Source organism: Metopolophium dirhodum, chromosome 8 (assembly GCF_019925205.1).
Source record: "Metopolophium dirhodum isolate CAU chromosome 8, ASM1992520v1, whole genome shotgun sequence".
Classification (NCBI taxonomy): domain Eukaryota; kingdom Metazoa; phylum Arthropoda; class Insecta; order Hemiptera; family Aphididae; genus Metopolophium; species Metopolophium dirhodum.
Window position 1 is genome coordinate 29,023,622 of NC_083567.1, and position 19,274 is coordinate 29,042,895.

General features: G+C 29.9%; 1 protein-coding gene across 2 annotated transcripts in view; it reads left to right on the plus strand.

Moving 5' to 3' along the window:
- The window catches only part of LOC132951035 (potassium voltage-gated channel protein Shab), a 53,496-nt gene extending 35,215 nt beyond the window's left edge, over positions 1-18,281 (plus strand). Inside the window, exons 7-10 of one of the 2 annotated variants that reach the window (XM_061022717.1) lie at positions 3,336-3,416; positions 9,275-9,772; positions 11,759-11,927; positions 15,875-18,281. In XM_061022717.1, the coding sequence (XP_060878700.1) occupies positions 3,336-3,416; positions 9,275-9,772; positions 11,759-11,927; positions 15,875-16,488 (1,362 nt within the window). In that variant the 3' untranslated portion in view covers positions 16,489-18,281. The remainder of the gene's footprint in view (positions 1-3,335; positions 3,417-9,274; positions 9,773-11,758; positions 11,928-15,874) is intronic. The other variant, XM_061022718.1, reaches the window with a different exon arrangement.
- Positions 18,282-19,274: the final 993 nt, after the last annotated feature.

Here is a 19,274-nt window from a genome sequence, read left to right on the forward strand (position 1 = left end):
TGACCACACTCGCACTGTTCGCACATCGTTCCGATATTTCCCATGATTTCACGATACAAATATCTCGGCGCATCCAAGTTGGGTCCCAAGTACTATAGGTGCTAATCTCAGGTACTAGTTGGGTCCGAGATTATTTTAGGTACTACTCTAGTTAGGTCCTGGACTTTTTCAGGTACTATACACTATAGTTGGGTCTCTCATATTTTTTGGTGAGTACTACGCACTATACTAACGTTTTAACAGACTCGGAAGTCTATTCAAACCAAAGGTATATTTAAAAATATTTTTTTACAGTTTTTTTTGTAGTTTCTTTGCTATTAAAAATCTAAAATAAATTGAAATTTACAAATTATGATATATATAATACAAATATGGGTACAATGTCAAAAATTAATGTCATATATATTTTTACCAACACAAAAGTATTTTTAAACAATATATTTTTTTTTTATTTGTATAATATAATAGGAAACCTTAACTTCCTTAATATGTATATTTTTATATAAATATTTTGATTTTTCAAATGTTTAATATTTTTACTTGGTATTGGACCTACATTTTTATCATATTATAAGTTGTAAAATTCTTATGGTTTATAGTTTTAATGGTGAAGAAACCAAAAAAATAAATAAATGGTTTAACATTTTTCTTAACCATACCTTTGGTCTACACTCTAAATAATATGTCATAGACAGTCCTAAGTCTGTTAAAATAGGAAGAATAATGTTAGTATAGTATAGTACTCACTAGAAACTATTAGGCACCCAACTATAGTGAAATACCTAAAATAATTTGGGATCCAACTAGTGTAGTACCTTAAATAATCCCGGACCCAACTAGTATAGCAATTTTTAATTCGGTAACCAACTCGGAAGCAGCCAAATATCGAAGTACCTACCCAACCCACATTCAATAAAATTACTGATTTTTGAAACCACAATTATATCGCAACATTCGGTGTGGTTGGATTTAAGAATTTCAATAACACCACTGTTCAAACTTTACGAGTACCTATCGTGGTATCCCACTTGAACGCACTTGATAATTTTTAAGTAAGACGATTAAAATTTAAGGATAAAAGAAAATGACGGACACTTAACTCTGGAGATTATGTGGTCGACTGTCTGTTTAATTTAAACTCGATTATTTTTTTTTTCACTTGAATTCCCTTAGGTATACGGACCACGTTAGATTATTTATATTCTCATAACTTATAACTTAATAATTGCCATTCAATCAATAAGGACTCAACATTTCAGTAACTTACACACATTAAGTTTTGTATTTTATTACATTGACTTTCTATAAAACGTCACATATTAAGTAACTTTCTAAGCCTATATATTATTTCAATAAATTTGTAAAATGAAACTCAACTTTCCGAATAAAATGATTTTGTATGACTTTATATTATTTTTAAGTAGATACTTGGCGTATGCGTAATTTATTATTTATATCACATTTTGAAACGGTTTTTATTTGTTTTGGTCCAATTTATATTTTTAGTTTCCTAAATTACGTTTATTTAAGATAAAATAATGAAAAAACAAGAAAATAATCAACGAGTTTGTGAATATTTTCAACTAACCCAGACAGCTTTGACCCGAATCATTGGTTTAAACGTCAATTTTTCCGAAGTTGAACACAAAATCATTTAAATTTATAATATGTACAAAATCAAAAAAAAATGATTTGACAGATAAATTATTAAATTTAAATTTTCAAAAATGATAATATGTGATCTTAATTTTTTAGCGAAACTATAAAAATGTAATTTAATTTAAATTAATATAACTATATTAACTATATATAAATGTAGTATTCATTGATAAACCTAATAACCTAAAAAACATAATATACCTACAAACAAAATACATAATAATTACTATATTATGAATGATTAGGAATAATCAACGGTATGATACTATAATGCATATTTTTAGACAATTTTTAATCATTTCAGTGACAACTCTGGATTTTTAAACTGATTAAAAACCGAGGTAATCGATATAAAATGTTTACCAATTAAAATTACCTTCCGTTTTTTTCACAAGTTTAGTAATTGGTTAAAAATAAATAATATATTTTACAAATGATCAAAAACGAACTAAAAATAAAATAATTTTATTCCACTTAATCACGTGAAGTTTCACGATTCAAAATAACAGATAAGCCAACTTGCATGTTTTCAATATACCTACTAAAAAAGAACATAAACACGAAACATGAATTAAATTCGTTAATTTATATAGTGCTTATTTTTGGAAAATAAATTCATTACGTTATTTCATATATGTACATATATTATACTTGTCGAGAAAATACTTACGCTAATCAACAGAATGAAGTTCTTAAAAAATCCAAACAATTGAAATATTTCATTATAATAATGAGCAAGAATAACAATTTAAAATAATCTAGCTAAAACGATTTTTTTTATTTCAATATGGTAACTGATCTTTCGTGGAATTTTGTTTTCAAAAATATTATTTTATTTCCTATTAATAGTAATATATGATCAATTAATATCCATGATCATGGACATAAATATCAATGAAAAAAAAATGCATGAACCGATATAATATATTACATAGAAATAATTTAAAGATTTTGTAACAATTTAAATTGTTAAAATACTAATTGAAGTTATACATAAAACATTAAAAGTATCACAATTATATAACACTCAAGTGATCAAAATATATATTATGCAAATTGTGTGTTATTAAAATTCACCGTATACATTAATATTCAAATATTTATACATAAATACATAAAATAGGGATAGAACATTTCACTCAAAGAGAATAATTGCTCAAATGACAAACACAACACAAAAATAAATCTACTTACCTACTTGAACAATATATATAAACTCGGAGACTGTATCATTTATTTTTATTATTATTATTATTATTATTATTATTATTTTAGCAATAAATTGGATCGAGTTCTTTGATATATTATTACACGAAAAGGACTAAAGTGGATGCAAACAAAGAGAGTCATCTAAAAATCCATTTAAATATATGACCTATGATTTGTTTGGACAATGTTTCGTATTTAAATCTGTTGCCCCTAATGAATGATAATCGCTATGTGTACTTATATCTATGAATGTGATCCTGGGCTTAGATTTGCTCATTAAAACTGTGTGATTATCATTTTTAACCTTTTGAAGGCATATTTCAAAATGATGTCAATACCATCCTGAATGAACAAAGAAAACAACCTTTTTACGCTTGCTGCAGATTTATTTGGTTTTTGTTTGGTTTTTGCGTGACATTTTTTTTTTTTATGTATGTTTGTTTTGTTTTGTTTTGTTTTTCTTTTAGGAGAATATGACCGTGAGTTGTTTTATCGAAAAATTAGACGAAAATTTCAATGAGTTCGAATGTTGCTCTTGTAGACAAAAGGTACAGGAACTTGATTTTAGTGATTAATTTTATTTCTAATATCAAAAGTCTAACCAAAAGTAGACTTCATACATTATATATTTCTTATATAGTTGCAAGTAGAATTAAAAATAAACTATCTTTAGATTTGATTACATACTTGTGTATCGACTAGACACTAGATATATATATAATTATATATTATATATATAATATGTATGCGTTATAGCTTATATAAATAAATACAATTCCATGTTTTTTAAGTTACAATGTATGCATATAATATATTATAGTAAATAATGTTGAGAAATTCCTTTAAAAATATCATGCTTTTGTACTTTTTAGTCATTGTTTAACCAATATTTATCGAAAAACTAATTATTATTTTGACTAAGATTTTAATATATCCCAATACAATATATTAAATACATTTCATCGTTTTCAACTTCATTATTAGTTTTAATGAAATATCGAATAACACAAAATAACTATTAGTATAATAAATAAATAAATAATGATACCTACGTATATTTAATATTGATATTATTATGGTGTTATAGTATTATAATATCTATTATTATACAGTTATTAACAGCCGTAGACTGTAGTGTAGGTATCCTAGATTATAGATAGATGCTGTAGTTGGCGATGACGATGATTTACGTTGTGTAGCGGATATAATGTAATTGACGGACTAAGATAAAAAAAGGTGGGTAAGTGGATGTCGCTCTGCTGTACAATAGGTTACAAGTGGGTCACTGTAATGAATGGTGTTAAATTTGAATTCAATGATATAATATCATTGTATAAGAAAAACGATCAGTTAGCCTATGATATTACTAAGTATATTTGATGATATTATTGTGAATAAAGTAATTTATACATTTACCTATTTACGTGGAACCTTGTTTTGAATTTTCAATCCTTAGCTACAAAAGTTGAACATTTTATAAATTTTGAACTACAAAATAATCATTACATTTTAAATTTGATAAATTTTGTCAAAATCTGAACTTTAAATGCTTATAAATAAAAATTGAGCCTATGTATTTTTAATATTTTTTAACTGCTATTAGACCGATATATCAGCAGCCTTATATTAAATTTTCACGCTATTTTACCCAACAAATAAAATTTTGTTGATATTTATAGAAAAAAAAACTAAAATAATTGAAAACAGACAATGTCCGTAAATAGCTCAAAAAGTGTCAAATTATTTTCAAAATTTTATCGTGTATAGAAAATGCTAATATAAACATTCAGTGAAATTTTCAAGTATCTACAGTCATACGTTTTTTAATTACAACAAAATAATAAAATCGTTACACGAGAAATCGAGTGAATATCGAATTTTGTAAAAATATGAATTTCAAACGCTCATAAAAATTTAATTTGACTTTCTTGTAGACATTTTTTTTTTGATAAAAGTAGACAAACTTATGGATAATCTTGTATTACATTTTCAAATCTTAGAATTAAAAAGAAAAATTTTTATGAATTCTCAACTCAAAATAATTTGCTAATTTTCGTGATTTTTCCGTATTTTGTCAATATATTTGAACTTTAAATGCTTATAAATAAAAACTGTGACTAAGGATTTTTAATATTTTTTTAAATGTCATTGTAACAATATAGTAGGAGCCTTGTATTAAATTTTCAAGCTTTTCCACCTAATAAATAAAATTTTATTGATATTTGTAGAAAAAAAAACTAAAAAAAAATAGAAACTAAAAATGTCCGGAAACAGCTCAAAATATTTGGAAAATGTTATGGTGTATAGAAAATGCTAATAATATAAACATTCAGTCAAAATGTCATGTACCTACAGTCATTTGTCTTACAGTTACACCAAAAACAAAAATCGATTTTCTCGAAAACAGATTTTGCGTAAAAATTCACGTTTTTCCTTAATTTTTCTTTTATTTTTCATGTCGCTTTTGAAAACCACTGGGAAATTTTCATTTTGACCCCCCAAAGTACCAACTAAATTCACTTTCATTTCAGAAAAGTTACTGTTGAAGAAAATCCAAGCACTTTTACTGTTCTAAAAGGTGATGACAGACACAAAAAAAAATTAAAATAAAACGCACATCATTGTAAAATCAATACATTCATCGCTTCACTCAGAATCTAAAATATAATCTGACACATTTGCGTGCGAGAGGGATTAAAATTTAATTACACGTCATATCGTCTTGTGGATCAAACTAATTTAAAAATATTACCGTTTTCTAAATAATATGCAAATAACAAGGCTGTTGTATACGTTAGATATTTTTTTCATTCAATTTATTATTGTATACAATAGCGTTAGACCATATTTTTATTATAAAATATAAATCAATATTATTGTAATATTATAATATTGTACAACAATATAATATTAATCCAAGTCCATGTCTTGAGAGAGATGAATAGTTTTGGTTTGAAACATTTCGTACTTTGGTTATAATGGCGTATGTAACGGATTATCCACTATTTCCGTCTAGTTTGTCTTCGACGAAAACTTTAAACGTACCGAACGCCCGATATCTATTTACCACGTTTCTGTTAACCCTATCGACACAAAAACCACCCTCGAATAATATTGTATAGTATTTTTTTTTTTTTTTTTTTAAATACATAGTGTACGTTTGCATACCGTGTTTGAGGCATACCGGTACCAACCAGAACTGTTCTGTCCTTAGAACACGGTTGTAAGGTCTGCAACACTTTTCGCGTACCCATCCTGTCGACCTAGATTAACGTGAAACATAATATAACGTGGGAATTACGATACATGCGATATGCGATAATAATCATATCCATGAACTGCGATGGATAATAATACTAAAATGATTTACGTGTTATTATGTAAAATTACGTTTTGCACGAGATTTCGGTTTTCGTCGTTTTGATCCATTTAAGTTTTTTCGAGGACAGCGAAAAAAAAAACACGGTAATTTTCGTGCGAAATACCTAAATGTAGTTAGATGAAAAATGAAAAACAAATGTAACACGTTCGCGAATAGGAATATATTATAATATTATTTTTGTACACGGAGTTTGCGGTTATCAAGACGTCCGCCTCTTCAAAGTTGAGCACTATTTTATGACGACACAACAACATAGAGTATAAAATAGATAATATAATATTATTGTTTCATGATTGCTTATACATATTGTTTACTGTTTAGGCGTGTATAAATCACTAAACAAAATGACCATGTCTGTGGAAAAATCGTATTTTGAAAACATTATTATTAATTTATTCTATAAAAATTAAACCCAATGAACTAGAGTCCCAAAAAATTACGTAGGGATTACCTACGTTGAAATGACGAATCACACACATCACGCAACTCATCACTGCCGCAGCCATTGGCTGTAGATAAATGTTATTATAATCCAATAAAAATACTTTTATAAATCAATAAAGTCTCAATTTGAATAATATGATACCGACAAATATTAACTACAATAATGAAAAAAAAAATTCAGTTTTTACAAATTCCCAACCCTTCTAATTATCGCGTTTTATTATGTTCTACCTCTATGGTTGGGTTAGTAGGTATACAATAAAAAGCTTCTAGGACTATTCTACTAATATTGTTTTAATTTTTTTTTTAAACCATGTCAAGTGACACAGTTCGACATTCAACCCTTGCGATGACATGTCCGGATTCATTAATAATAGTAACATATACGAAATACGATTAAACGAATATGATTTAGGTTATACATCCATTTCAGTACCTATAATATTAATATCTAAGGGTATTATATGCACAATTTAATATGTATAGGTACTTACCGTTTATATATTAGCAATTTTATCTTTTTTTACGGGACATTTTCGGCGAACGTCGCGTATTACGTACTTACCTACTGTTTTTTTTTTTAATTTATAAAGATTTTTTCCTAGTAGTAAGCTTTTGTTATACTTTCGAGAGCTTTCGACATTATTTGCGGTCTTCTATGGATCCATTGAATATTAATTATTGCAAACAATATTAACAATATAATATACTGGAATACTGAATGGTCAATATGTTATACATTTCCATAATACTCGTAGGTACAGCACGGACCACACGCCACTCTAAGCAGTAAGTACTAACCACCACAAATCTTGTCATCGCTCGTGAATAATTAACGGTACTAAATCGATAAGTCTGCCACGCATGATGCCACCGTTGCAGCTCATACTAGGGTGCAATGACTCCATGTTTTTTCGAGTTTTTCGGTGAACCAGCCACCTAGGCGCCAAGGCAGAGCGCTCTTCGTTAATCGTTTGTTCAATTAAAAATAAACTCGAGTGCACAGAACGCGTCTTATGAGTTATGATTAATCCATATTATGTAATTCTTCAACATATTATTACTTATATATTATCCGAAATAATTTTCCGTTCATTAATGCATGAGTCATATCGATGGCGTGTCTATAAATATTGTATTGGTACTGCACAAGAGTCGCATGACTCATAAGTTATCTCAAACATGTTTGATTCGAATAATTTGGTATATTTGATAAAATATGTATACATAAATATTTATATTATGACATAACATATATCTGCAGCTAACGAAACGTTAAAATCTGATCAAATTACGTACCAAACTTAATTTATATTGCATTTAAATGTATTAGGTTGTAGGTACAATGTACATACTACGTAGGTACTATGAGCTACGCCTCCAAATTGTTTTTGAAAAATTAATTAAATTGTACTTATCGTTACCAATTTAAGTTTAACCAATAAATTGTGTTAACTTTAAAAGTTTAAATGCTAAAATGTTCGATACGAAAATAATTATACTTTGGGTCTAAAAGTATAAAGCATATTATATTATAATGCAATCACCAATCACTTATTATTTGATAAAATTATCGTAGAAGGAACTAAGTGAATTGTAACCATTTGTGACGTTAATGGTCGTTTAGAATAACTTAATCAATAAAAAGTCCATAGATAATAAATTATACATTTTTATAGCACGAACAACTATTTTCATTATTAGTTATATAATAGAGTAGGTAATAGACATGCATGATTTATTGTTATTTGTTTTATTTTTTTGCTAGATATCTTTGTTGTATCGATTTGATTCTTAATTTATTATTATTTACTATTTTTGATGAGTAGGTAGTTATAAAAATGTTGTATCTATTTAAAAATCATTTTTTCTATATGTATAGTAAAAAGTTTCAACAAATATTTCATATTTTTCCCTGCAATTACAATAATGTGTATGTTGTGAACGTTCAGTCGAATAATATGAACTCATACAAAATCATATTTATCAAAATGCCTGAATAAATAAAAATGTAGTTATTACGCACTGATAAATCGGGAATGAACGAACGAGCAAGTACTTAATACTTTTGCTGATGTATTTCCGTAGGCCATTAGCTGCTAGAGAAAATTTCAACGTTTTATTTATTTTTCAATCGATATCATTATTTTTTTAGAAGTGATTTTTAACAGTACCGTTTAAAACACTGTAATAGTACGTAAGCTGTCGTAATAGAAAATGTATGTACATAATATAAACACGACTATATACACTGTAATAATATTATAACCCATCATACGAGTGATTTAGTGACGTCGTATATAGTGAAAATAGTATAATACTTAATGTCATTTGTGGATTACACTATATATATTATTCTATAATATTATAATAAAATACTTCCGGTGCGTATTACCTATCTATACGTGCGTACCTAGCCAACTATATAATATAATATATAGTAACTATTGACCATCCACTCGATCGTATTTTTGGCGTCGACGTTTTCTGATTATATATTTGTTTTTTGTTTGTTTTCATCGACACGACGCGCGTGAGCGCCCGTGTATGTGTTTCCATGTTTGTGGTGCGGTACTTCAGGAGGTCAAGGAGTACTTGGACGCGGAACACCTGACACCGTACCCGACCAGCGATCTGCGAACGCCACTCAGCGTGGAGATGAGAACGCTCAAGGAGGCCGACGGATCGTCGTCTGGCGGCGGTCAGTGGCGTTCGCGCAACGAGGTGGGCAGCGTTGACAGTTCGGACACGTACATCAGCTGCAAGTCGCAACCGTTCCATTCACAGGGTGACCTGACTGCAGCCGACGACCTTCACGACACCGTTTTCGAGCCAGCCGCTCACGTCCCGGCCAGTGGCCCAATCACCGCCGGTAAGGGCAGTGGCGTCAACGACTCCAACCTGTATGTCAACCCCCTGGAGAGCGCCGGTGGCAAAGGTGGCAAAGGAGGCCCACCCCGGAGCTTGGGCACGTCGCCGATGGACGAGTGCAAGGAGTTCTCGGGCCGGACTGCGGCAGTCGGTAGTCGCGGAAGCCTCAACGAAACGGCCAAACAGCGGAAGACGAGATTTTCGCAAGTAAGTCTTACAGCCAGTATATAGGGAGTGAGCGAGGAAGATGAGTTGAGTATTGACGAACGGAGAAAAATTATAAGAACTAAACGACAGTTTTCAAAAAAAAAAATTCAGAAGTAAATCATAGATTATGACTTATGAGTATTGTAGGTGGTGCATAAAAATGTTAGCCCTAAGCATTGATGTCTAGTCTAAATCTTGCCTGGGGGCTGGGGTTGCCGACTTCCAGAAAAACTCGTTGGTTAAAAATATCGATGATATAGCTGTATCACAAACCTACATAAATACAATAACATAATTATTTCGGGAATAAACTAGTATAATAATTATAATTATATATTATATACTATACATTATACAAGGTGTAACAGAAAGACCTAATGAAAAAAAAATAATTATGCTACTCAAACATATGACAAAAAATTGTTAAAATTATATGATTAGTAAATAGTTTAAGAAATATACTCATGTCAAAATATTTTGAAAAAAGTTATTAGTTATTACGTTACAAATGCATTTAATCAAAAAAATATTGATATCTCAAAAAATAAACTACTTGACTTAGATAATTAATGTTTTTTCCATTAAAATTGTTCTTATGATCAGATTCACAAATTGGTTATTTTGAATATATCCAAAAAAAAATTGAATATTGATTAGAACAAAAGTTATTCCAAAAGTCAGTTCTATCTGTTACACTCTGTATATTATATTATATTATAGTAGGTGTATATATGATATAGCATGCTATTTAATAGATCAACCGCACCTACATTATTATTATTTTTTATATTACCAAATGTATGTAGTACAAGACTATAGACTACATTATTACCTACTTTAATAATAATATAGTATAGGTATTCAAATTACTGTCGTGCTGGACCAGTGTAGTAGTTGTCACCTGCGAATTTTCTTATCGAAGGAGATTAGACGCCACTCGACCCCGTTAGAGATCCAAGTAAACCCGAGTCTCGGAAGCGTAACGTGTCCCAGCCCCCCCCCCCCCACAATCGCACGTCGAAATCGTAATATTTATACTTGTTTTATGTACGCACACTATCTCCCACGAAGTCTACAGACAATGGCGTACGCGTTTAACCTAAACCTTTTCGATCAAAGCACAAGTATACAAATGTGAATATTAATAATAATGGCGAAGCTTGCGAATCCGTTGTACCCTGCAGGTACCAACCAACCACGGTACAATAATATTATGTTCTGCACTGAATTATCCGTTCGAACTAACCGCCGAGAAAACATTTTAATGCAATCATTTTTCTCTAAACAATATAATGTATAGTATTCCTCTCAATAATCGATATCATTATTTTACCACCGAGAAAATCTAATGGCATTAATTAAATGACAATATTAGTGGTAATTGCGTTAATTTATCACCGCCAGTACTATTCCCTCCGCTGGAGCCGGCAGTTAAATTTATTATTATTATTGATATAAATTAAATAATTTATACATAATATATTAAAATCAATTATTTTCGTTTTGGAAATTGTAGTGTCGTATAATATAGTATAGAGTTTAGACTACATAGGCTTTGTGACATTTAAAAATGACCCGGTCCCAATATGCTATACCCATACTATGATGATTCAATTATTTAGCTGCAACACCGGTATTTTATGCATATTTATCGTCCCAGTGTACACAAACATCAAATTAAACGTCATTTCGAAATTGTGTATTATAATATAATCATATAGGTAGAAATTCAATTCGTTTATTTTATTCTATTTTAAATATTGAAATAATATTAATAATGGTCTAACAATTATTAATTTATTAGTGTAACACTGTAGCGGTAGTTTTGTATTTAATTTTTTTTCATTCCATCGTTGACATTAAGACCAATAATGACAATATATATTTTGATAACGTGTACCTTACCTACCTCTAAGCGTAATAATAAAGAATTTTGTTGAAAGATAATATAATAATATGTTTGGTTTTATTTTACCATTGTTAAAGCAATCAAACATAGGAGAAAGTTTTTTTGGCCGATCGTCTCAGGAAAGTTTGGATGGCGGCGCACGAAAACGACGACCTTCGTTCGGGTTGTCGTCAAAAACATTGACTAATGCTACGAGAATAATCAATCAACATTTGTTCGGTTTACCGCTAATATCTAATAAAACAGGTACATATTATTATAGAAAGAAAGTTTATGTTTTAGTTATATATAAATTAAATAACGTGCGTATTGTACATTTATACATAATATTATGTTTATCTCAATAAAATAACTCTTCATGAGTTCATACAATTATTCAATAACATTAACATTTTAACCCCATTATTTTAGAATACCTACATTTTTTTTCATTTTCAAAAAATCAAATAAAAATACTGTTATCTATATATACTTAAGTAATAATAGCATAATTATTTAATTGCGTCTAGAAATTTCTACACAGATATTTTTATGTTTTCAAAAATGGATTTATATCTAAAATTATAAATAATAAAATAGTTGACTTAATACAATATGATGGTAATTTAATTTTTGAATTACTAAATATTGAAAGTTCAAATACTCAATAAAATGTGTAAGTAATTAATGAAAAAATATGTTTTTAGAGTCTATCGACATTAGATAGTAGACACAGACTATTTACAGCAACCAATTATTATTATCTATATGTATACCTACTGCGAGGATAATTATAACAGCCAATGCGATACAGCTAATGTCTGTAATGTATCGTATATATAATAGATAAATAATGATCTGTAGTCTACATTGATACAGTGAAGTGTACGTTAGAATTTAAACAACTTAACATGGATACCAAAATATACTAAGCAGCAGCCAACAACAAGTAAAATACCTAGACGCCCGTAATCATTGAGGTAATCTTCGACGATGCTTTAACTCCCTTTCTTGTGAATTATAAACTCAATAATTGACGTATAAAAATTTAAAATTTACAAACGTTGAAATACGTCTTAATATATACGGGTAACCCAGACAACTGACCTCTAGGAAAATCCAATTTGGCAACGCAGGCCGTGCGTCCTTAATGCTTCGGCTTTATCAACAAACCCGTGTACAACACTAAAAAAAAAAAAATGTTTGCCGTTCGGAGGACAATTGCAAAATTACTACTTAAATGGTTTACAGTGCACAGTGTATATAGTATATACACATGTATAAATATATATATATCATACCATATATATCTCATCATTATAGGTACTAAAATAGAACCAAGATTATTTTAAAAACTGGTAGGTTACCTATACATTTTTGCTCAGTATTGTTCGCATTGAATTTCATGTTTTCCCCAAAAACCAATAGAAAATTCGAAAAATCATTACTTTTCAGTGATATTGTGCCAACATTTTTAACCAGTTATACAGCGATATCAGCTCTTGTATTAAACTGGTAGTTTTTATTGTTCTGGATAACACACGTTTTTGAGAAAGCATTAACGTAATATCTTCCTCGTTCAGTCTTTCTGGTTATAATCTAAAACAAAGACATATCAATTACGTAATACTCTCCACAGAATGTTTTAAAGACGATAATGTGATACAATAAATACTTACTTCATTGAAGTCAGCATGATACCAATTTGATCCACTGGCAACAAAGTGTTGACAATATAATATTGTATAAACATCCGCTTTTTAATTTGTTAAAATATGCTTTATTTACATTTTTTACTGCATATTTTATTTTATAGATACCTAATTAAAATATTATTTTCCCAAATATATTTGACTTTATTATATCATATTTAAACAAAAATAATCCACTGGTCCATAAGATTATCCATCAACATTACTTATGTCTTGGGCACGTGCTAATGTATAACTTGAGTGCACTGTAAAGGGATAATTAACAAAATCGTTAAGATTAACAATTAACGAAATAATGATAATGAAATAATACTGGACCACTGCTGAAACTATTCTATTATAAGATACATTTAATTAAGAAAATTTTGTAAAGTAAACGCGTTGCATATCTATTATGTTATTATCAATCGTTCTTCGTTGCACCATCATAAAGTAGACACTTCTTCGGGGAATCAAATTAAAATTAATCGGTTAACTACCCACGTGACCGAATAAGTAACGATTTAAAAATTTTTAAACGAAAAACGATCTAAGTATAGACTTTTAAGTAAGTAAGTATACTAAGTATAGAAAAAACTAAATTTCAAATCCCTGCAAATTTAAGTTTTCCTTCCAGTGATAATTTAGGTGTATCACATTCTCTTGTACTAACTCGCCTAACTTACATATTATATTTACATATTACACATATATAAAATAAATATATTTTATATTATATTTTAGTAGCACTAGGTACTTCAAGTTTTTACTTTTTACTTTTTAGATAAGTGGTTACTGGTTAGTGGTTATACTAAGTAACGTGGGTAGTAGATACCTACCTGCCGTCGTGAGTTGTGACTGACGTAATACCCTTAATAACTTTTAACTTATAATAGGATTAAATTACAGCTCTAAACATATGTAATAACATATGTGGTAACAGCCATAAATATTGGCGTAGAAACTTCATAATGTTTGGACATTACGTTAACGACCGAAGGGGATGCTGAATTTAGGGTGAGTTTGAGGAATTTAGTCTTTATATGTAAATGTGATCACTATATAGATGAAGTCTATCGAAATAATAGATGTATTTTACTTATTAGTTATTTGTACTACCTATCAGCTATATCTACCTTATTATATTATACTATTTTTATGCTATCTATCTATCTACACATAAACAAAAGTAATATTATACTGTATGTATAGACTATAGTGCGTATAATATTGTTATATGATATTATACAATATAATAAATTAAAACCTAAACAAATAGTGGACCTCTTACAAAAACTATATTTTAATTCTGATTATTTTATTGTTAATGTTTGTTAAATAGAAAATACAAAATTATCAAAACACTTAATGTTTTCATTGCTTATTAAACGTTTTACCATTGAGCATGTATTGTAAACAATATATACTCAATGGTTTTACGTATGTACGTTCGTAATAATAGACTTAGACTGTACCCTATATGTGGCTACGTCTATACCCGATGATATACAGTAATATTATATTTTTATAATATTTGCTTCATATAATATTAACGAATTGTTAAGCAAATTTGTATAGATTGTAGTCAAATTTTATATCACTGTACCTATACTAACCTATTAACTGTAAGAAAAATGTAATTGTAATGATTTACTGATATTTTGTCGTTAAAATCGTTACGAATACATTTGGTAGGTATAAATGTATACTATATGAATATAATTATAATATAATATATCATTATGTCGGTGTACATAGCGGTCATATATTATTTATAGATGTATACGTAGGTATTAATTTTAGTATTATATATTTATATTATATAGATAAGTAGGATCTTAAAATAATTGAGATCGTTATGGACAAGAGTGGTATCTTAGAAATATCTATTTTTTTATTTCATCAATAGTTGTAATGCATCTTCTAGGATTCTCGATTTTAGATATATTTTATAATACGTTTAATAATAGGCGTATGCACGCAGTGGTGTATTTCGAATAATTTTTTTCCGATAGTGTTGTGCAGAGACGGCCTCCTCCAAACAGAGTCGTAAATATTTGCTCTTCCACCCCTTCTCCCGCCGCTAAGATTACATTACAATATCTATTACAAAAAATAATAAACACAAATAATATGAGACTAACATAATATTATGTGAAAATTCCAGGTAATCGCCCATTTGAGCATCATCCCTTCCCTATATTTACGGCCTTAACTCAAACATAATATAATATACGCCACTGCGACCATACGTCTTGTGTATATCCTGTACTCTAGTAATACTGTATACACATTATATAAATATAGCTATATGTGTACAACAATTTAAACTTTGCGTAAGCCATCGAAATCTTTTAGTTTTGCCTGAACTACATTATTTATAATACAGTCGTTCGTAACTATATATATGCACGCATATTGCGTGAATATAGGTTATGATGACGATAAAGGACGACGTTATCCAACAATATATTATAATATTTATAATATTACGTATCGTTACAATTTGACTGATTTTTGCAGGGAAAAGCGGCAAGTCCTCGCCGTCGGTGTCGGCTGAATCGATAAACCGTTCGCCGGAACCGCATCGGAGGTCCAAGTCGATACTGAAACGGCACCAGAACCAAGGGTCGTCGCAGACATCGCAAGACTCGCCGTCCGGAAACCACGCTAGGATAGGCATCCGGAGGACGGCACACGTGGACCCGGAAACGGAAAAGCTCATACCCGACAATCTGTCCGACTGTTCGCCGGGCAAGAGTCCGATGTCCCCGCAGCAGCAGCAGCAGCAGCAGCAGCTCCAACCGCCACTGCAGGAGCAGCAGCAGCAGCAACCCCAGTCGCCACTGCCGCTGCCACTGCCGCTGCCACTGCAGCAGCAACATCCGCAACAGCCGCGACACAACAACAACCACCACCACCAGCAGCAAAACCACCACCGCCGGAACAACAACCACCACCACAACAACAACAACAACGGCCGGACCACCGGTGGCGGCAGTGGCGTCGGAGGCGGCGGCAGAGCGCCCGTCGAAGTGGCGCTGCTGCAGGACCTGCTCGAAGACTCGGGCGGACCGATATTCATATGTCCGCCACCGCCGCCCATGAACGACAACACCGACAAGAGGTACTCGTAGCCGCCGCATTACGGGCCTACTATATATTATATACGTATATTATGATATTATGTGTGAAATCGTATTTTTGCCACTCTCGCAGCAAGCAAAATTCGCAGACGCACGCGTAGAATTTATAATACGAAGACAATAATATAATATAATTATAATATAATAAATATATATATATATATATATACACAACTCGCTCGCCATTAGCTATATACATGTAGTATATTATTATATATATGTTTTATTATATTGTACGATATATAATATATTAAATGTACCACAACAGCAGCACGGTCGTCGGGAATCAAGTGTGCCGCCACTGAAGCAGTGAAACCGCGAGCGTATATTACGAGCGCATCCTAACTATTAGTCGCTATACGTACCTATATGTGTAAATTTTTTATAAATTTGTCGACGCGCAGTCGACGTTTGCAAGAACACCGCCCGGCTGGGGTACCTATATATAGTGGTCGCGCCTTCGTATTATTTTAACAATACATTTTACGTACCATATAATAATAATAATATGTATCATGTATGTATACGACCGCGAGAACAACGTATATATTATAATAATATTATGTATTTATATGATATATTATATTATATGTAGATTTTTAACTATAACGCAACTCTCGTTTTTTCTAAGAGATATTTTCAAATTTAAATCATAATATATATGAGAAATGCTCATTTTATCATCATCATTAGATTGTAATAATTATATTTAGTCTCGGAGTAAGTGAAGAAAACGAAATATAATCATTTACCGTAGTACGTAGATAATTGTAAAGGACGCTTCTTTTTAGGCTTCCTATCAGTCAACTGTTATTTTAATCATCGCCATCATCACCAACGTAATCATTACCGCATCATCATCGTCATCAAAATCATCATCGTCGTCGTCGTCGTCGTCATTGTAATATGTTATGTACGTGGTGTACAATATTTTCGTGTCGCAACGATTTTGTTCCATACATCGGCATACGCATCGTCGTGTTAACCCGAGTTCAACCCGTTTGACGTTCAAAATACACGTTGCCAAACTATAACAATCTATCAAAAAATTACAACTATATACAATGTTACTGTTTTTGTTAAGGAAAAAAATCAAAAAAAAAAAAAACAAAAAAAAACAATTTCTTCGGGTCAATTTTCTTTCCTAAATTTCTTTATATAATAATCAAACGTTACCTACCTGTAATTTGATTTTTTTTTTTTTTAATAATAAAAATTAAAGACTGGGAAGCAAATGATGAATTCATTATAACATTAACAGGAAATTAAGCATGCATTTTGCACTGGCCTTTTATAATTATATTTTAATTTAATTATATATATATTATTAATAATTATACTTTATACCCACTTGGCACAAAAATAAATTTTATCGCTACGCAAAATTAATTTTTAACGCGATCTCAATTTGATATATACCGACGGTAGTAAATTTAAAATGTATAATGATATTTTGTGAAAGTATTTTAGGAAGAAAGCAATATTGTAGTTAAATATAATTGCGTAGTTGACCTAATCATGTAATTTTAATTGGATTTAAAAACGAAAACATTGTATACGTACCAACCGATATAGGTACGCAAAAATTGTAATGTGCATTGAGCACAATTTTTTTTATAGTTCGGTCGAAACGAGTAAATTATTAGTATAGAAGTACATAATATTAATATACGAACAAAATTATAGTTTCCGTTTTTTAATTCGCCTGTGATTTATCTTTTGTTAAGTTTATAAAATATGTGTATGTATATGTGCAACAATATACATAACAATGTTATTGAGCATTTTGTTTTTAGTCTATCATATTATCCTTTTCCTTATTTACTTATTTGAAAATTGAATATAGAGAATAATTTTTGTTCAAAAAAAATATGCGTGGTTTCCCTTTTATTATTATCTAAAAGTAAAATATAAAAGTCCAATGAAGCCGGTTAAGGCCCCAGCAAACCCTATTAATTGTTCATCAAAACGACCTTAGCGACTGACAAAAATTAAAGTACTTCTAGTGGTTCGATTTAAAAAATGTAAAGATGTTTTAATTGGTTGACAAGTCTACTTTCCATCGGTCGGAGCCTATTTTTTATAAATTCAATATCAAAAATTTATAAATTTATAAAATGTAAAATATTTATTCTCGTCGAGAATTTGCTAAAATTGAAAAAGTGCTCCGACCGATGCAAAGTAAACTTGTTTACCAACACAAACATTTTTTAAATCGTACCACTAAAAGTACTTTAATTTTTGTCAGTGCAACGGCTATTATTTCACGTCCATAAATTGGTTTTCTAATGACTTTAAATGACTTGTGCATGTGCGTGCGTGCGACCATAAACCAGATAAGAAATGACAATGAAGTGTAAATTGATACGGCTGTAGGGGAGTATACACACACTAATGATCATTTACTACACACACAAAGACGATCAGTAATCGCAGAAACGAAATAATTGCCTAAACACAACTCCTTAAAAATGACACATTTGCAGGGGCCTTAAATTAAAAATGTATGTTTTATGTATATTACATATATAAATATATAAGACTATAATAGAAGTGAATGGTTATTACTCATTACTCATAAAGAATCATATGAATAACTTTTTAATATTTGTACACCGACAACTTAAGTTCATATTATGCAACCTATAACAGTAAGTATTACATTATTTTAAATAATTATAGTTCAACTAGTTTAACCATTTTAATTTTTACCTGAAATGTACTTAATATTCTATAAATGAATGAAAAAGATGATATTATATAATTTTAACAGTTTT